The sequence below is a fragment of the Festucalex cinctus genome, chromosome 19 (genome assembly GCF_051991245.1).
Source record: "Festucalex cinctus isolate MCC-2025b chromosome 19, RoL_Fcin_1.0, whole genome shotgun sequence".
Lineage (NCBI taxonomy): Eukaryota > Metazoa > Chordata > Actinopteri > Syngnathiformes > Syngnathidae > Festucalex > Festucalex cinctus.
The window spans coordinates 16,303,600-16,322,312 of NC_135429.1; the positions used below are offsets into that span (position 1 = coordinate 16,303,600).

Genomic DNA, 18,713 nt, shown 5'->3' on the forward strand with positions numbered 1-18,713 from the left:
CTTCAACTTCCAATATTTTCTAAAAAATATTTCTGATGGGGTTGTTTGTTTTTACAACCTTATATACAACCTTATATAAACAAAGAAATGACCAGTCAGACAAACTTTAGTCAAAGTTTATCAGAGTTATGTCGACTGTGATCTCATCTGAACAAAATACAAATACGGCTGTTGTAGTTCACGTCGTTTACGTTTCCTGTAAAAGGTCACAGTAAATTGAAATGTCTGCCAGGTTTTGATTGATAACAAAATATAGTTTTGATGATAATCTGTCCCGGTGCTTGTCTTGTATTGTTGAGGTGTAGGGCATTTTCTAATACAGACAAGCTGTTGATTTACACTTGCCAGAACATGCAGGAATTTGTGTGCACGTGTTTCTGTTGTGCATAGAGGCAATAAAAGCTTTAATCAGAAAGGCTTGAGTTCATTATAGACACAGTGTTTCTCTCCTGCCTGTGTTGCGAAGATAAACCTCACTCTGACCAAGGCTTCATCCCTTCTCTGTCGCCCCTGGCCCTTGCTGAATTGATTTCCGTAATAAAGTCACAATCTTGCCGCAATATACGAATGGCCTTTAATTCATGCCGGTTACAGTGCCAAGGGCGTGCTTGTTTAAGGCTTTATTTACACTCTTGCGGCGCTGCCGTGCATGCCGGGCACCATGGTGAATCACACCAGAAGACTGGATAAAAGCTTTGAAATGCCAAAAGCTCTTTAAGTTGTCTAAGGCAGCATTTAAAGTGTTCAACTGTGAACTTGTGTGGGATGCACTACTTATCATGAAAAGGGGTTGCTGTTGAAATGTTACCACTTCCAAATTTCCATCCTCCACAGCCAAAGACGCACTTAAACTAAGCAGACACTTTGTGTTTGAAGTTCTGCTATGATCTGGAAGTAGTGAATTCTATTTTACATGGAGCACAAATGTTTTACTATTTCACTGCAGTGTAATCAATTAGACCTCATTGTTCCACCTGCCCACACAAAGTGCCGACTTCAACCCCAGTAAAGTGGAATGTTGTTGGAGAAAGGCCTGTGATTTCAAAGGCTTCTTCTCAGAGTACTGTATGCACATAGTGTAGTTAGTATATACAGTTGGGATGTAACGCTAAGGGCAATATCGTGATATTAAAACTGCCACAATATCGTCGTCGTCATGTTCACAATATTTAAAAGGCACACATCTGTTAAAAAAAAGTCAGGTTGATTTCCATTTGTGCAGTTCTAGCACCCTCTAGTGTCTAGTTTATTCATGCAATTTAATTTTCATGAGGGATGTTTTGGCCTTCTATGTTTAAAATCTTGCTAATTGTCAGATGAAGGGGAACCTAATTTGCTTGTGAAGCGATCAATGTGTGCTTGCATTAGCAAGTAAGTACCTCAATATTGTTATTAGAGATTGTAGGTGGTTTGTGTGCATTGCTGTTATGTACAAAAGCACAATATTGTGCTTTTTTTTTAGTATGAGCTCTCTTTTTCACAATATTGCGATATATTTTAAATATCGCCAATATCGTGATAATTGTCGTATCGTGACCTTCATATCGTGATAATATTGCATCGTGATGTTTGGATATCGTTACATCCCTACTATACAGTGCTATACAGTGCTTTGCATATGAGTACACTCCCTTCGAAACACAAAAATTTTAGTCAATCAATTCTTGCTGTTCTTTTAAAACAAGAACGTGTCTTGTTTCTGTAACTTCTTTACTTTTATTTGACTGGTGATTTGCTTTTGTGAATGCATCAGCACAACACCTGAAGAAATTGGACCGTGTGTACCATTGTGCTCTGCATTATTACTGGTTGTGGAAATTGTCTTCACCATTATACGCTTTATGTTACGAAATATCCATCTCTGTATATCCGTAGACTCTCACACTGCTTTGTTTTTATCTATAAATCTATGATTGGGCTCCTCCCTTCTTACCGTTGTGTATATTACATCAACAACAAAAGCTTTATGGTTTTGCTCTCAAATTATTCTACAAATGAAACTTCCTAGGGTCATGACAGAGTTGGGAAAGACAGCTTTCAAATATGCGGCTCCCTTTTCATGGAGTCCCTTACAAAAGGATTTGAACCTGTGGAATGTGAATATTCACCATGTGCACACCTACTGTGCTCCAAGGACAAAATGTTGGTATACAATGTTAGTCCTGCATATGTACAGTATAGTAGGGATAAAGCATGTACTGTATATGCTCTTTTAACAATTTGTAAAAAAAAAAAAAGCACTGCTTAGTATTAGAGATAAAACTTAAAATTTAAATTTGTGAGAAGACAACCTTTATCATGCGGACATCCCACCGGAGTGGTCTTAATTTTTATTTTTTTTAAATAATAATAATAAACTCTGCTGATCCTTCAAATGGCTCAAGAACAGCTTCTAATTTACTTTGGATGCAATTTTTTTTTAGGTGTTTTCTGCAAAATACCCTAATGAGTACGGATGCCTTTCCTCACTGTTATGGATATGTGTGTGCGTGCGTGCGTGCGTGCGTGTGTGTGTGCGTGCGAATAAGGATCCCAGAGCAGCTAATCCGAGACAAACAATACTTTAATTTAACAAAGGGCGCATGGAAAAAGTTCCAAGGAAGTAACAACGTACAAAGTAGCAAAATAATAAAACTATACAGTATGAGTACCTAACAACCGAGAGTGCGCAGAAGGGACAAACCGCCGCGAGCGAGAGAACAAAGGAGGGAAACTACTATGCGTCTACAAATAACTAAAAAGAGCCGAAGAGTAACTAAGGACGCGCGCGTGGACAAAACCGCTGCGGACCGGAGAATGCGTCATAAAAACAAACCGTAGCAAGGCGAGGAACGAGTGGTCGCGTTGGCAGCAAGCAAGGGAGCAATGCAGAATAGCCCGGCGTCTCCTGTCTGCCGACACTCGGCTTTTAAACCCCTGCTGATTATAAAGTGACAGCAGGTGCGCCGTGGTAGACACCGCCCTTCTGGCACCATGGCAACTTCAACAGAAAACAAACTCAACAAGATAGTCAAAACATAACAGTATCCCCCCCAAAAGGGACGCCCCCTGGCGGCCTACCTAGGCTTTGACGGATTGAGCGAGTGGAAGTCACGAATCAACGCGGGGTCAAGGATCCAGGAGCGGGGGACCCAGGAGCGCTCCTCAGGGCCATACCCCTCCCAGTCGACCAGGTACTGGAGTCCTCTACCCCTCCTTCTCGAGTCCAGCAGCGCTCTAACTGTGTACACGGGCTGATCGTTGACCAACCTTGGAGGAGGTGGAGGCACCGTAGGAGGGCTCAGAGGGCTCTCAGAAACAGGTTTAAGCAGCGATACGTGGAATACAGGGTGCACCTTGAGAGTGGGTGGCAGCCTCAACTTCATGGCCGCCGGGTTAATGACAGAGTCGATGACGAAAGGGCCAATGTAGCGTGGCCCCAGTTTCCTCGACTCTCCGGCCAGTTGCAAGTCCCGTGTCGAAAGCCACACTTTCTCGCCTGGTTGATAGGTGGGGGCTGAAACCCGGTGTCGATCCGCAATCTGCTGATTCCGAGCCATGGTGCGCCCCAAAGCCGCCCTGGTGTCTCGCCACACTCGTCGAGCCCTGCGAAGATGAACCTGGACAGAAGGAACAGAGACACTCCTCTCCTGTGTTGGAAAGATCGGGGGTTGCGCTGCTGCCCGGTGCCGGTTTCCGGGGGGGGGTGGGGGGTTCTCGCGGGGGGCCGGGTTCGCGGGGGGGGGGGTGGCGGCCGTCGGGGGGGGGCGGCTTGTTTGGGGGGGGGGTGGAGGTATGGGTGGGTGGGGGGTTGGGTGCTGGGGGTCGGGGTGTGTTCGGGGGTTTGGGGGTCGGGGGTGGTGGGGCCTGGGTCGTGGTGGATGGCGGGTTTGGGTGGGGTGCGGGGGGGTCGTGGGGGGATGGGGGCTGGGGACCGGTGGGGCGCTGTGGGGGCCCGCTGGGCCTCGTTCTGCGGCCTTGGGCTCGGGGGTGTGGGCCGGGGCTGGGGCGGGGGTGTTCCGGGTATCTGGGTCGGCTCGCTGACCGGTGTCCGCTCGGGTGGCTTGGGGGTGGCCTTGGTGCTGCCGCGGCCTGGGGATTCCGGGGGGGGTGGGGGGGGGGGGGGGGGGGTGCTCGCTTTGCTGGACCGCGGTTGACGGCTTCTCTCTTTGGTGGTGGTCCTTATGCATGCCAGATCCGTCGCACCAGCATCTACTGAAACTCAACAGAAGTACCCTCTCCCTCCCACAGCCCCTTGAATCAGTTGGTGCTGGTGTCTGTGGTTCTCACTTTTCTTTATCTATCCTTCCCTCCTTCCTCTCTTTAGTTTTTCCTCTGGTCACTTGAGATCTTAATTTATTAGAAGTATGAGGTTTCTGGGGTTGGCATAAGACTCCGGTTTTGTAACCACGCAGGAGGGGTCTTGTTGGTGCTGGACTTCACTTTGATGGATTGGATGTACTGGCTTCTATTGATCTCACTCTGCCTTATCGATCCTTCCCTCCTTCCTCTCTTTAGTTTTTCCTCTGGGCTCTTGAGATCTCGCTAAATTTGCTGGAATTTAGAGGCTTCCGGGGTTGGCGTAAGACTTTGATTTTGTAATCATGGGGAAGGCAGGAAGTGTTTGGTCGGTGCTGGATGTCACTTTGATTTACCTTTCTTTTCTCTTTATTTCTTTTTTTTCTGACCTTTTCTCTGGTCTCCTGACCATTTAAATCTCACGACTCTGGCAAGATTCTGAAGTACCTGGTTAAGGCGAAGGGTAATGGGATATTTATAAGGTTTTAGGTGAATGAATGAGTATAAATTTATACGTATTTGCACGCACGCACGCAAACGCACGCAAACGCACACACGCAAACGCACGCACGCACGCAAACGCACGCACGCAAACGCACGCACACATACACACACACAAAAAAAAAAAAAAAAAAAAAAAAAAAAAAAAAAAAAAAAAAAGGAAAAGAGCAATGATGACAAGACGTTGAATCGGTAAGACTACCGAATGAACAATTCTGAGCTCTTCAAAAAAAAAAAAAAAAAAAAAAAAAAAAAAAAAAAAAAAAAAAAAAAAGATCGGGGGTTGGTAACCATAGGCCGCTTGGAAGGGCGATAGTCCGGTGGCCGAACCGACAAGGGAGTTGTGGGCATACTCGACCCAAGGTAAGTGAGTGGACCAGGTTGATGGGTGTTGCTGGCAGACACACCGAAGAGCCGATTCGAGGGTCTGGTTTGAGCGCTCTGCCTGTCCATTAGTCTGGGGATGGTACCCAGATGATAAGCTGGAAGTGGCCCCCAAAGCCTTGCAGAAAAACTTCCAGACGCGGGAGACAAATTGCGGTCCTCGGTCTGAGACCAGGTCCACCGGGATGCCGTGGAGGCGGAACACCTCCCTGATGAGAATCCCTGCCGTCTCCAGGGCTGAGGGAAGCTTAGGCAGCGCCACGAGGTGGACCATCTTTGAGAAACGGTCCACCACGTTCAGGATGACTGTCTTCCCACGTGACTGTGGGAGGCCTGTAACAAAGTCCAGCGCGACGTGAGACCATGGGCGAGCCGGAATGGGTAAAGGGTGTAGCAGCCCAGCCGGGGGTTGGTGAGAAGGCTTGTTCCGGGCGCAGACTGAACATGCCGAGACAAACTCACCAATGTCCTTCCGAAGCCCTGGCCACCAAAACCTCTGGGCTACGAGGAAATGAGTCCGGGCTATCCCCGGATGGCACGCCAACTTGGAGGAGTGACCCCAATCCAATACCTCCGGGCGCAGGAGGACCGGAACGAACAGTTTGTCTGCTGGGCATCCGTCGGGTACATAAGTGTCCTTGATGGCACCCGCCACCTTTCTTTCAACTTCCCATTGGAGAGCCCCCACCACCCGGGTTGCCGGAACAATAGTCTCTCGGGTGGCGTGGTCCTCAGTCGGACCAAACATCCGGGACAAGGCGTCGGGCTTGGCGTTGCGTGACCCAGGGCGGTAAGTGATTGTGTAATCGAAGCGGGTGAGGAACAACGCCCATCGGGCCTGGCGTGGGTTGAGTCTCTGGGCTGACTTTAAGTATGCCAAGTTCTTATGGTCAGTCAGGATCTGAAAAGGTTCCACCGCCCCCTCCAACCAGTGCCTCCACTCCCCGAGTGCCAACACTATTGCCAGCAACTCCCTATTACCCACGTCATAATTGCTCTCGGCTGGGGTCAGGCGCCGTGAGTAAAATGCACATGGATGCAGACGCTGGTCGACTGGGGACCGCTGAGACAACACCGCCCCCACTCCTGTCTCCGAAGCATCGACCTCTACAACAAAAGGGAGAGCAGTGTTAGGGTGAATGAGAACCGGCGCGTGAGAAAATAAATCCTTCAGACTAGAGAAAACGGCTTCAGCTCTTGGGTTCCACCGAAACTGGTCCTTGTTAGATGTAAGCCTTGTCAGAGGTTCCGCCACCATGCTATGATTTCGAACAAAACGCCTGTAGAAGTTGGCGAAGCCCAGGAACCTCTGCAGGTGCTTCCTTGATGTGGGTGACGGCCAGTCGACCACAGCCTGTATTTTGGCTGGATCCGCTTTTAGTTGGCCCTTCTCCACTATGAAACCCAAGAACTGAACCGAAGCAGTGTGAAATTCACACTTTTCAGCCTTGACGTAAAGGCGATTTTCTAGAAGGCGTTGGAGGACTAGTCGGACATGTTGACGGTGCTCGGGGAGGTCTCTGGAAAAAATCAAAATATCATCAAGGTAAACAAAACAGAATTTGTTTATCATGTCCCGCAACACATCATTGATCAAGTTCTGGAACACCGCAGGTGCGTTGCAAAGGCCAAACGGCATAACCAAATACTCGTAGTGGCCCATGGGTGTGTTAAATGCTGTTTTCCACTCATCCCCCTCTCTCACCCTGACCAAGTGGTAAGCATTGCGCAAGTCCAATTTGGTAAATATGGTAGCAGACTGTAGTGGTGCGAACGCGGAATCTAGCAGTGGCAATGGATATTTATTCTTTACGGTAATGTCATTGAGACCTCGGTAATCAATACAAGGTCTTAACGTTTTGTCCTTTTTGTCCGTGAAAAAAAACCCAGCGCCTACTGGTGATGTTGATGGGCGAATGAGCCCTGTTGCCAGCGAGGTTGAGATGTATTCGTGGAGTGCTTCCTGTTCGGGCTTTGAGATCCGATATAGTCTCGCGTGTGGCAGGGGCGCGTTAGGTACGAGATTGATGGCACAGTCGTATGGCCGATGTGGTGGAAGAGACAGTGCCCTGTCCTTACTGAAAGCCAGTCGCAAGTCCTGGTATTCTGGTGGGACGTTCTCCAAGTTCAGAGGTTCTACAGCTCTAGCTGGAATGATGGGAGCTGAATTGGCCGATCTCAGGCAGTTAGAGTGGCAAAACAAACTCCAGTTGGTTATCTCCCCCTTTTTCCAGTCAATGTCTGGGTTATGCATTGCTAGCCAAGTCAGTCCCAACACTACAGGGGCCTTGTGCATGTGTGCAACAAAAAATTGTCTGTTCTCCACGTGGTTACCCGACAAGCGTATTTTCAAAATATCCGTGATATGTGTTACCACGGCCAACAACCGTCCGTCCAGATCAAATACCTCGGTGGGCTTCTCCAGCTCTAACACCGGGCATCTCAACTTGTTAACAATTGATTCGTCTAAAAAACAGTCATCAGCCCCGGAGTCCACCAGGGCTACGATTTCAACCCTGGCCCCATAACCCGACACCTCCCCTCGTAATTGCAGTCTTTTCCCCTCCGACGGTTTCAACATGGTAGCTGGCTTCGCCTCCGAAACGGCCGACGAGTACTCACAGTTAGGGGACGAGGAGGTCCGGGGGTTCGTACTGCTGGCCCGTCGATCGGGTCTCACTGGGCAGGCAGAAATGAGGTGCCCCGACACCCCGCAGTAGAAACAGAAGACGGCTTGTCGTTCGTCGTTGGCGCTCCGCCGGGGTGAGCCGTCCTCCACCCAATTGCATGGCTTCCTCAGCGTGGGCAGTCGGCGGGCTGGCAGCCGTCGGAGGAGTAGGGAGAAGACCCGGAGCTGGCTCAACTGTGGCTGGTGCCCTCATCCCCCGGGTGTTGAAACCTGGCTGCCGCCGTTCCTCGTCTCTCCTCTCGCGGTGACGTTCCCGCAGCCGATTGTCCAGCCGGATGGCCAGTCTAATTAGCTCCTCCAAGCTGGTGGTTTCATCTCGCACTGCAAGTTCGTCCTTGATCGACGGATTCAGTCCTTGACGAAAAACGCTGCAAAGTGCAGTCTCATCAAAACGGCTTTCTGCGGCCAAGATACGAAAAGCGATAGAATAATCCGCGACTGACATGTCCCGCTGTTTTAGGCTCAGCAGACGGCTGCCCGCCTCCTTGCCTTTTACCGGGTGATCAAAAACATTGCGAAACTCAGTAAGGAAGTCGGGTAAGTAATTACGTAATGTGGGGTTCGCGTTGCTTACTGCCAACGCCCAAGCAGCGGCCCGACCCGTCAAGAGACTCATTATGTATGCAATCTTTGATTGATCGGAAACGAACGTACGGGGTTGTTGATCAAAAATTAAACTACATTGATGAATAAATTGACTACATAACCCAATCTCCCCCGAGTAGTGCTGCGGATGTGGCAAGTTGGGTTCTCTACCCTCGTGCGTGCCGGCAAGGGGGGCGGGGGCTTCCGCACTGGATCGAGGTGGCGAGCCGGGTGCCTCCCGGGCCGACATCTGGTTAACGCGAGTAGCGAGCGAGCCAAGCTGTGTAGTGAGGGAAGACACCGCTTCCATGAGCTGTCGGAGGGTTTGCTCATGTGTGCCGAGAAGTTGTCCCTGACTGGACAACGCATGGCGGACGTGATCGGAATCTGCGGGATCCATCGTGTCGGGCTATTATGTTATGGATATGTGTGTGCGTGCGTGCGTGCGTGTGTGTGTGCGTGCGAATAAGGATCCCAGAGCAGCTAATCCGAGACAAACAATACTTTAATTTAACAAAGGGCGCATGGAAAAAGTTCCAAGGAAGTAACAACGTACAAAGTAGCAAAATAATAAAACTATACAGTATGAGTACCTAACAACCGAGAGTGCGCAGAAGGGACAAACCGCCGCGAGCGAGAGAACAAAGGAGGGAAACTACTATGCGTCTACAAATAACTAAAAAGAGCCGAAGAGTAACTAAGGACGCGCGCGTGGACAAAACCGCTGCGGACCGGAGAATGCGTCATAAAAACAAACCGTAGCAAGGCGAGGAACGAGTGGTCGCGTTGGCAGCAAGCAAGGGAGCAATGCAGAATAGCCCGGCGTCTCCTGTCTGCCGACACTCGGCTTTTAAACCCCTGCTGATTATAAAGTGACAGCAGGTGCGCCGTGGTAGACACCGCCCTTCTGGCACCATGGCAACTTCAACAGAAAACAAACTCAACAAGATAGTCAAAACATAACACTCACAGGGTTCTTCTGTGCCCCGCCATGTTGTGGTTTGTGTGTGTGTCTGTGTGTACGATCATGGGGATATGGGGGTTAGGGATGGCTTTTCCTTTTTTTTTTTGTATTATGGATGTATTATTTGTTCAACATTTTGAGTTGCATTTGAATGTATGAAATGTGCTATATAAATAAAGTTTGATTTGATTTGAAAATGGTGGTTGTTTTAAAAGTTCCAATTATAACATACTGAAGGGTTGGTGAGTTTCCACCTATTTTGTGAGTGTAGTGTTTTGCTGAGTTGTGCTTTACCTCCGTCGACTTAGCATGCGTGTTTATCTCATGCTGGTACATGAACGCTGTGATAGAAAAAAAAAAAAAAAGAAACACTTTTCGCGTAACTTTCTGTAAGTTTATTCGGTCTTTTCATTTGGACTGAAACAAATGAGTGCTCCAGCAATGCTCTGTTAGGTTGTTTGTTTACAGCAGCTTTAAGGAGCTACTGAAGGAGCAATACTGAGGTGTTTATTTCAGGAGTGGCATTTATGACTTTAAGTGGACAATACACCTGGCGACTAATAGAGATTTATTTGCAAACATTTTGTAGTTTGGTTTTTATTGTGTCTTACGCTTGGAAAACCTTGTTTTTTTTACCTAATACTCTGACTTTTACTTAAGCCTTTTGAGGTCCTGAAGGCATGATAACTCCATCAGTGGCGCTTGTCCTTTAGACATGGCCAGTTTAACCACAGTTTAATGTGAATATAAAGGCAAGCAAGAGCAGCTAAACTAGCCCTCTGGGACGACAGAACATGGTCAAGGATATCCAGGCAGATGATGAAGGAAAAATCAATAGCTAGAAGTCACTTCAATCACTTTAACTAGACGATACGGACACCCATTCGCCTCTGAGGAGCCAATTTGTGGAGTAAACAGTAGTGTGTGATTACTGTTTGTGTCCCAGCCCCCTGAGGGTCCATTTCTTTAGACCTCGCTCATGTCTAATAACCCTCTTAACAGATGTGTACATACAGCCAATTATTGAGCTCTACAGTATTTTAAACAACCCCTAAACAGGGTAGAAACTATTGAGCGGCACCACAAAATGCTTTCCTTCAAAAATAATAAGCCCAGCTGCAGATAGCAACGCTTTAATGAAAATGTATGTGGACATGGAAAACGGCCACTCGCTCCTCCTTGGAAATAACTTACTGACTGAATTTTTAAACCATACAAAAATTGATACAAAATTTATTTAGCCTTGCTAATAACTTGTGCAATTGAATAATTTCCTCTAGAAATATTTGTGAAATGTTGTATCCATCTTGTCCTTTGCTGTGATGTACAACCCTGATACAAATACTCAGGCGCCTGAAAACCTATATTTCTTAACTATTGCTGAATAAATCCTTTACAGAAAGTTACATTTTATTTAAAATGCTATAAATATTTAACATTTAGAATGTGTAAAATATTTCATTAAAGCAGCGGGGTTGCAAATCAATACTCATGTTATTAGTTTTTCTCAGAATTACTTGCTAGCTGTGTTAGGCAATAAGCTATGTGGTGAAGAACAAATGTTCCCAATATATATTTGTACTGATAATCTGAGCCAGTGTTTTAACTGGGCCGGAACGCACCGGTACAGAGCTGCAACACTTCTAAAATTATCCCTACAACGTTCATCTACAGTATGTTTCGATCCTTCAAAAAGCTGCTCCGCCGTGCCGTTCGTCACCGAGTGCACGCTTACTAATGTACCTCTTCTTGCCGAGACTCCATTACCCATACTGCTCTGTGGTTTACGAGAAGTGTGCACGTGTTGTTCAAGCCGCCCACTGTAAACGTGATGCTTGCACGCCCAAAAGCGTGTGTACAACCGTAAGAAAATAAAATGATCTTAGCCAAGGATCTGATCTTAGCAATACAATTGAATTGGGTTTATCACAGCTGCAAACGTTTTGTTTTGTTTTGCTTTTTGAACAATAGAAAAGCTTAAAGATTTACTTCAGGTCTGCCCACGGTTAGAGATATTAGCTTGATGGATGATGTCATTTCCAGAGGCGAGCGTACCGTCAGTCCGTCACTGCCGGACGCTCGTCTTGCTGGCAATTGATGAATGACGGGAAACTTTGAAAAACGGAGCGACTTACCACTGATGGAAGTGAGTTTTCGTCTGTGCGGGGGCAGTACCAAAGGACCGTTTTGCCGACAACTGCATGTTTGTTTGTGGGGTTGAATATATTTGGATCGGGACACACGACATGTCTTCACAGAAGCTAGCGTTGGATGTGACAATGTCCGTATGTTCGTCCAAACTGTCAGCTCAAGTTTCAAAGACACTCTAATCAGTGTCAGTCCAAACATTCCTGTGGCGTCAGATTTACTTCAATGTTCCACTTCGTCATAGTTTTTACTGGTTTTGTACATTTGAGTTGGTGGTTGTATGTTGGAATTAAATCGATTTAACCCATTAACGCCTGTCAAAAGATGCCTCTAAAACCTATAGGTGACTTCATAGTCACCCCCGAAAACCTGAAGTTTTCCTGAAAATTCAACAATACTGTAATGCCTACTAAATAATTGACATCTCAGCTCCTGAAGCAGATAGAAACATAATTCCAAAAACATTTCAGTGCTTACACCTGTGGCGTTTAAAAAAATACAATAAAATCAACAAACAACTGTGTTGCATCTATGGGTATATTTACCATCAACACTGGAGCGCAGTTGGAACAACATTGGAGGATCAAGCAGTAATTATTCATCATCCATTCCGTTACAAAGCCATTTTCAATATCCTCATTTTCTACAAACATATTTTAACAATATGTCACTGTCAAACTCATACTGATTCGAAGTCCTCCCGCGCCCTCGTGTTCGAATACAATTCCAGGACATGCTCCGAGTCCCACGTCACCCTCTCGCGTATATTGTGATTCATTTCATCGGCTAGGAGACCAAGAATTGGTCAAAACAAAATGACGTATCCGCTCTCCCAGCTTTAAAGGAAGAAGCGTGCTGGAGCGCTCCCGTCTCTAACACGAGAAACGCGTTTGCTCGCTCCCGACCTTAATGGGTTAAACAGTGTTCAGACAAACCCAACGCTGTACGGACAACAGTTATGAGTCATTGTGCTGAAAAATCAATATTTTGCACATGGAGGGGGAAAAAAACACAAATATTGGGTATATGGTTGTACCATATGTGCTGCTGTTATTCATATTTTTGGATTGGAAATCTTTTACTGTGATAACCTAGACCTAAAGCTCTGAAATTTAACTTAGTGATTCCTGCAAGAACCCTGTCTTAGCTGCAGCAATATGTACAGTCATGCAACAGTTTGCCAATTCCGGATTTGTCGTGTACTGAAGGTTGGATCCCAAACCGCAGACACAAATAAGGTTTTAACTATTTATTCACATCGAGAGGCGTGGAACAAACTGACTAGATGAGAAACAAAGAGAGTTGCACAGAGAAACAGAGAGCAATAATCCGGCCAGACATACACAATTCTCAGACTGCACCTACAGACAGTGAATCGATCTGATTGGTTGTAGCAAGTAAAGGACCAAAGAACGACATCACAAAGGTCTGACATTGCCTAAAGGATTAAAGATTGACATCACACAGGTCCTGACATCACATAACATCACATAGCGTCTTTCCAGTTGAAACCAGATGATGGTTACATCAGTTCAAAACACTGTTTTGCAGTGAAGCCCTGCAGTGAAATGCTTCACACACACGTCGGGGCTTCAAGATGATTCATTTCCTCGACTACGCCATCATGTGGACAGAAAAATGTATAACATGCTTGGTGCATGCAATAAAATGGTGGGGTGTAAATCATGCTCTAAATACAAAAGAATATATATTTGAAGAGTGTTTTAACATGAATTGTTCTGTGTTACTTTGTCTATGTTTGCGCTTATGCAACAAGTGAAAATGTGAAATAAGGAGGTAAAATAAAGTGCTTATTCATTTTTATTTGAAAACAATATTTTTTCCGAAGTTTTTGGACTCAGGCGGTTTCTTTTTTTTGCAGAGAATTTCACCTGCTTTGGAAAAAAAACTCTTTCACATGGTACTAATGAAGCAGGAGTGCATCGATATGAGATAATGAGTTTGTATAGAATTGGACGCGTATATTTCTGTGATTCCCAGTACTGAAGGGGACTTTCAACTGTGAACAGAAAAATGTGAATTTTATGTGTTGTCACATTTTATTTTATTTTATTATTGGAATCTGTTAAAATAGTACCGTAATTACAGTGCATTACCTTCTGAGGTGAGATCTGCTCAAAGTGCTCCAGTCCCAAACAAGGGAAAATCTCTTTCTTGCTGGTTCCATCGCAAAAAGAAGCTCGTCAAATCGAATGCCAAAAGCAAAAAAAGTAGCGCAATAAGGGACCCGAAAACACAAAAAGTGAAGGGGAATCCATAGCGTTTCTCTGCCGCTTTTATTTCGAACTACACTCAAACCGAGCGAATCATTTCCTGAATCAGTCACGTGGTACACCTGCTTCGTGGGGCTTCAAACGTCACCACGTACGTCATCAACACACACATTGACACGCCGTTCATGAACCACTCATCTGCATTACTCGGCACACGCTTCAGGGATTCGACCCGAGAAGCACATCACTACAAAACAGACACTTGACCTCATGGTCATGAACCCAACTTAACAGGTCATGAACTCAAACTTAACCCTGTCGTGAACCCAGACATGACAGGATTTTGGTGATTAACCAGGTGATTAGCCAAACCCCTCTTCTGCCCTGTACCTATTTTTATGTATTTACTTCTTCTTTTTTTTTTTATTCACTGGCTGAATATTTAGTTCTTTTTTTTTTTTTACTAATCAGTTTGTACTACTAATATGTTGGTCAATTGTAAAGAAAAAAAAAAAAGAAAAAAGAAAAAGCATAACCAAAGCAGAAATCAGTTTAATAAAAAAAAAGAAAAAGAGAGCGCGAGATCTGTAATTTCTTCTGAGGCCTATATGCCCAATAAAGTCACTCTAATCTTAACTCATTCACTGCCATTGACGGCAAAAGTCGTCAAATGATGCATTTTTGCTGGGCTGGCAGTGAATGTGTTAATAAACTACAGGTCATGTCAAATGTTGAGATTCATTTACAGTGTAAATGTATTGGCGCAGGTGTGCTGTTTTGTGGTAATGTATGAGTCCAAACAGTATTAAAACCGGTCTTTTTTGCCACCTAGGGTTCATTGCGATTCCGTCTCTCAGTGCATCACATGACAAGATACAGGATGCTTCTGACCAATAAAAGCCTCAACACAAATGAACAATGTGGTACTTCACGATCATATAAAATGTATGTTAGCACCAAAAGGCTTGCCAATGTATGAAAAGCGTCCTGAGAGCACTCAGAACACTGCATCCTTCCGCTCCCCTTCCCAACAACTACTTTCTTCCTCTCCCCAGAGGAAACGGATGGCGATATCGCTCAGTTAGGCCACAGATATGATCTGCTTCTGGACTGTGACTTAAGAGCAGAAGTGTGCAACTGCAAATATGGTGAAACATTTTTGACTGGCAAATACATTTAAATTTATTTGTAAATAAGTTGGAGCATATTTGCAGGTACATTTCAATATCCTCAAATGTACTTGCAAGTACATCTGAATGTATTTGCATATATGTTCGAACGTACTTCCCATTTTCCCCATAATGCCATGGGGTATTGGCTTGTGCATGCACAAGTGATTTAAAAAAAAAAAAGCCACGATTGTAGCATTTGGCCTACATTATACCAATATATTTGAAAATTAAGCAAGTAAACATTGTTTATCCGTAATTTTTATGACTCATTATTATGTTTGCAGTGCATGATTTCCGTTCAGCATTTTTCCCATAATGCCACTGGGTATGGTACAAGTCAGTACCCTGTCACCACAAATACGTTGGAGCATATTTGCAATTATGTTTGAATGCATATAAATACATTTAAAACGTATTTGCCAGTCAAACACATTGGCATTTCCATGCTTTGGTACTGAGGAAATAAATAGGCCTACTGTGCAAATGTCTTTGGCCACCACAAGCTTTCTCATGTTAATGATTTATTTGACAGAAGTTATATTTAAACTGTAAGATGGTCGCATTGTCATTTCCCTGGACATGTCATCTTTTGTGGACCTACAAAAAATATATATACATTTTTGTATACATATATATATATATATATATTAGGGGTGTTAAAAAATCGATTCGGCGATATATCGCGATACTACATCGCGCGATTCTTGAATCGATTCAATAAAAAAAAATCGATTTTTTTTTTTTTTTTTTTTTTTTGAGCTCAGAATTGTTCATTCGGTAGTCTTACCGATTCAACGTCTTATCATCATTGCCTTTTTTTTTTTGTGTGTGTGTGTGTGAATCGATTTTTAAACTTCCATTTTTAATGGAAAAATATTCAACAAAACGTCTGACTTCGGGTTAGGATTCACACCTTGAGCATGGAAGAATGTTATATGAACGGAACATTAAGCCTTAATATTTTATTTTAATGCTGTTTAAACATGAAACAGATTACAACCTCTATAAGACTGAAATTTCAGACGAATAAATAATACATTTTCATATAAATCTTACACTCTACAAGCTTACTGATTAGTATTTTCTAAATTTGAATGAAAAAAAATCGCAACAATCGACTTATAAATTCGTATCGGGATTAATCGGTATCGAATCGAATCGTGACCTGTGAATCGTGATACGAATCGAATCGTCAGGTACTAGGCAATTCACACCCCTAATATATATGTATATATAACACACTTTTAAATCAGCATAAATACATAAAACACATAATATAATGAAAGAACCTTAAAACAATACGTAAAAAAAGAATTTAACCAAAAAACAGACAAAGCAAATTGAATGGTTCAAGTTTAAATAAAATAAAATTATTTTGACCGAAACGTTTCAAGATGAAACTTTACTAACAGATAGAAATGTAAATAAATAGCTATATTAATAGACAATTTATTCAATTAAAAGGTGTCTTAGATGGAGATAAAAACCTAATTACTGCTGCTTTGATAAATGTGTGGCTTGCATCCCTCTGCAAACAACCTGACAGATGAGTCAGCTCGCATTTGCATTTTGGTAGTGACATGCTATTCATTTTTAATTTGAATTCCTCACTGTACAGTCAAACTGTGGTGACTTATCCTCAAGCCTAACTATAAAAGGTATGTGCCAAAATGGAAGAAATGGTGCCCTTAGTACCATTCATTTTTATCATCATGGATGGATGGATCATTTGAAAATCAATCTATTGTTTTTATTTGTTTAAAAATTTTATTGGAACTCCAACTTTATTGGAAAGATTTCTTTCATATTGGATAAAAACTAATTGTTCTTAATGCCACTGTTAAAAATGCACTTTCAATTAAGCAGGATTATCAGTATCTGCTAAATGTAACTATTAAAGGAACTTGAAATCTAACTTACTTTTTTAAAGCAAGTCATCAGAAAGTAAGTAGCTTTTTCAAGGTAACTGTGCAACACTGTCATTAAGGCATCTATGTACAAATGGAAAACAAAAACAATGTGACGAGCAGCCGTTCTCACACAGCCCATCAACTATAACTAATACCCAAACACAAAAAGATGATAGAAGTAAGTGTACTTCTAGTGTATGCATTTCCAACTGCTTTTACTGATGGAAATGTGTCATGTGTTTCCAGGAGGAAGAGGAGCGGCTGGAGGACGAGTGCGCTGTTAAAGAGGAGCTATCCGAGCGAGAAATTCCCAACTGAATAGAAACTGACCCGACACCAGATTGATTGAATTTTTCTGATATGATTTCCATTTGAATTATTTGCGAGCAACCAAGCACAGCATCTTTTTAACGACCACACCAAAGTTTTTAGACCTTAAACAGTATCAATAAATGATATTAGTATCACCCCAGAAGACTTTCAGAAGTTTCTAATTTAGATGAACATCTTTATAAAACAGTACATGAAGGCTTCTTCAGCTTAGATAATTCTAAGGTTGGAAGTGGCAGAAGTCTCATGAACAGCTTCTGTGTGTAATGTAATCTATTTTCATATGCTAAGGATGATCCTTCATCCCTCCTACACAGGATACTGTATATTTGTCTTTTTGACAAATTGCTCCATAGAGTGCGTGAACTTTCTCCCCATGTCCAAACATTCAGCCATTAAGTTCTGTTTGTCTACAGCAGGACGGCCAGACGTCTCATTTTGACTGGGACAGTCCCGTTTTTTTTAACCTTGAGTCCCGCATCCCTGCGGATTTACGCAGGTCCCATCCCGGTGTCTCGTTTATTTTTTGCCATGTGTATGTAAGTGACACAGCTGTCATAGCGATTCATACAATAAACCCATTAAACGGGGTTTAACTGTTAAATTCCTTCCTATTTCCTTTCAAATTCATGTTTACGTTCTCTTACGCATTACCATCTAATCGGTAGCAGGCAATACAGATCAGCACGTCATGTGGCTACTCCCCCGAACACTTGGGTTGCCAACTTTCTTATCCCGAAATAAGGGACAGGTGCACGGCACGGTGCCATGGTGGTGTGAGCATGATGTATGAAATCAGTTTATATTCTGATTAGGGATGGGCGAGTACCGATACCAGGTATCAGTATCGGGCCGATAGCAGCCTTTTTTCGAGTACTCGAGTACTCGTGACGCAGACGAGTACAAGCGAGCGATGGCAGAGGGGGAAGACGTTAAGTGAGTCCTCCTTGCCTGTAAGTGGCGCTAGCTTGCAGCAGTTTTTCACCAAAACTTCACCGGTTTGGAAATACTTCAAAATTGTGAATCTTAAACTAAAAGAGCATTTTTGTGTTTTATTTTGAGCATTAAGACTATTGAAGAGTGACTGTGCTGTTTTTTTTGTCAAAATTAAAGGAAATATATTTGTTTAAAAATATCTTTTAGTGATTTTTTTTTTTTGTCAAAATGTACTACTGGTATCGGCAGCTGGTATCAGTACTGGTGAGTACTGAGGGTCTGAGTATCGGTATCGGTCTGAAAAAAAGTGGTATCGAACATCCCTAATTCTGATTATTGTACATTCCCTGTAACCTCATACAAAACCTCAAAGAAACCACAATTTGCCCCTTTCCCGAAAAAAAAAAAAACAGGTGCAAAAAAACAAAAATGAAATGCAAAAGACGAGCGTGACTCACCAAATGTACTTTTTCCATGGAGACTTTTCTTTCTTAGAGGTTTATCCATTCTCTCTTCCTAACCGACCGGACAACACTACACATTATTATTTTTTTTTTTTTTTTTATTTTTTCTAGCCACTTA

The 18,713-nt window shown here is 43.7% G+C and overlaps 1 protein-coding gene across 2 annotated transcripts in view; it reads left to right on the top strand.

The window, feature by feature from the left end:
- Nucleotides 1–18,226, top strand: part of phf14 (PHD finger protein 14) — a 117,812-nt gene extending 99,586 nt beyond the window's left edge. For both annotated transcript variants that reach the window (XM_077506327.1, XM_077506326.1), the window contains exon 18: nt 17,112–18,226. In XM_077506327.1, coding sequence (XP_077362453.1) covers nt 17,112–17,183 — 72 coding nt within the window. In that variant the 3' untranslated portion in view covers nt 17,184–18,226. The remainder of the gene's footprint in view (nt 1–17,111) is intronic.
- The last annotated feature ends 487 nt before the right edge of the window (nt 18,227–18,713 follow it).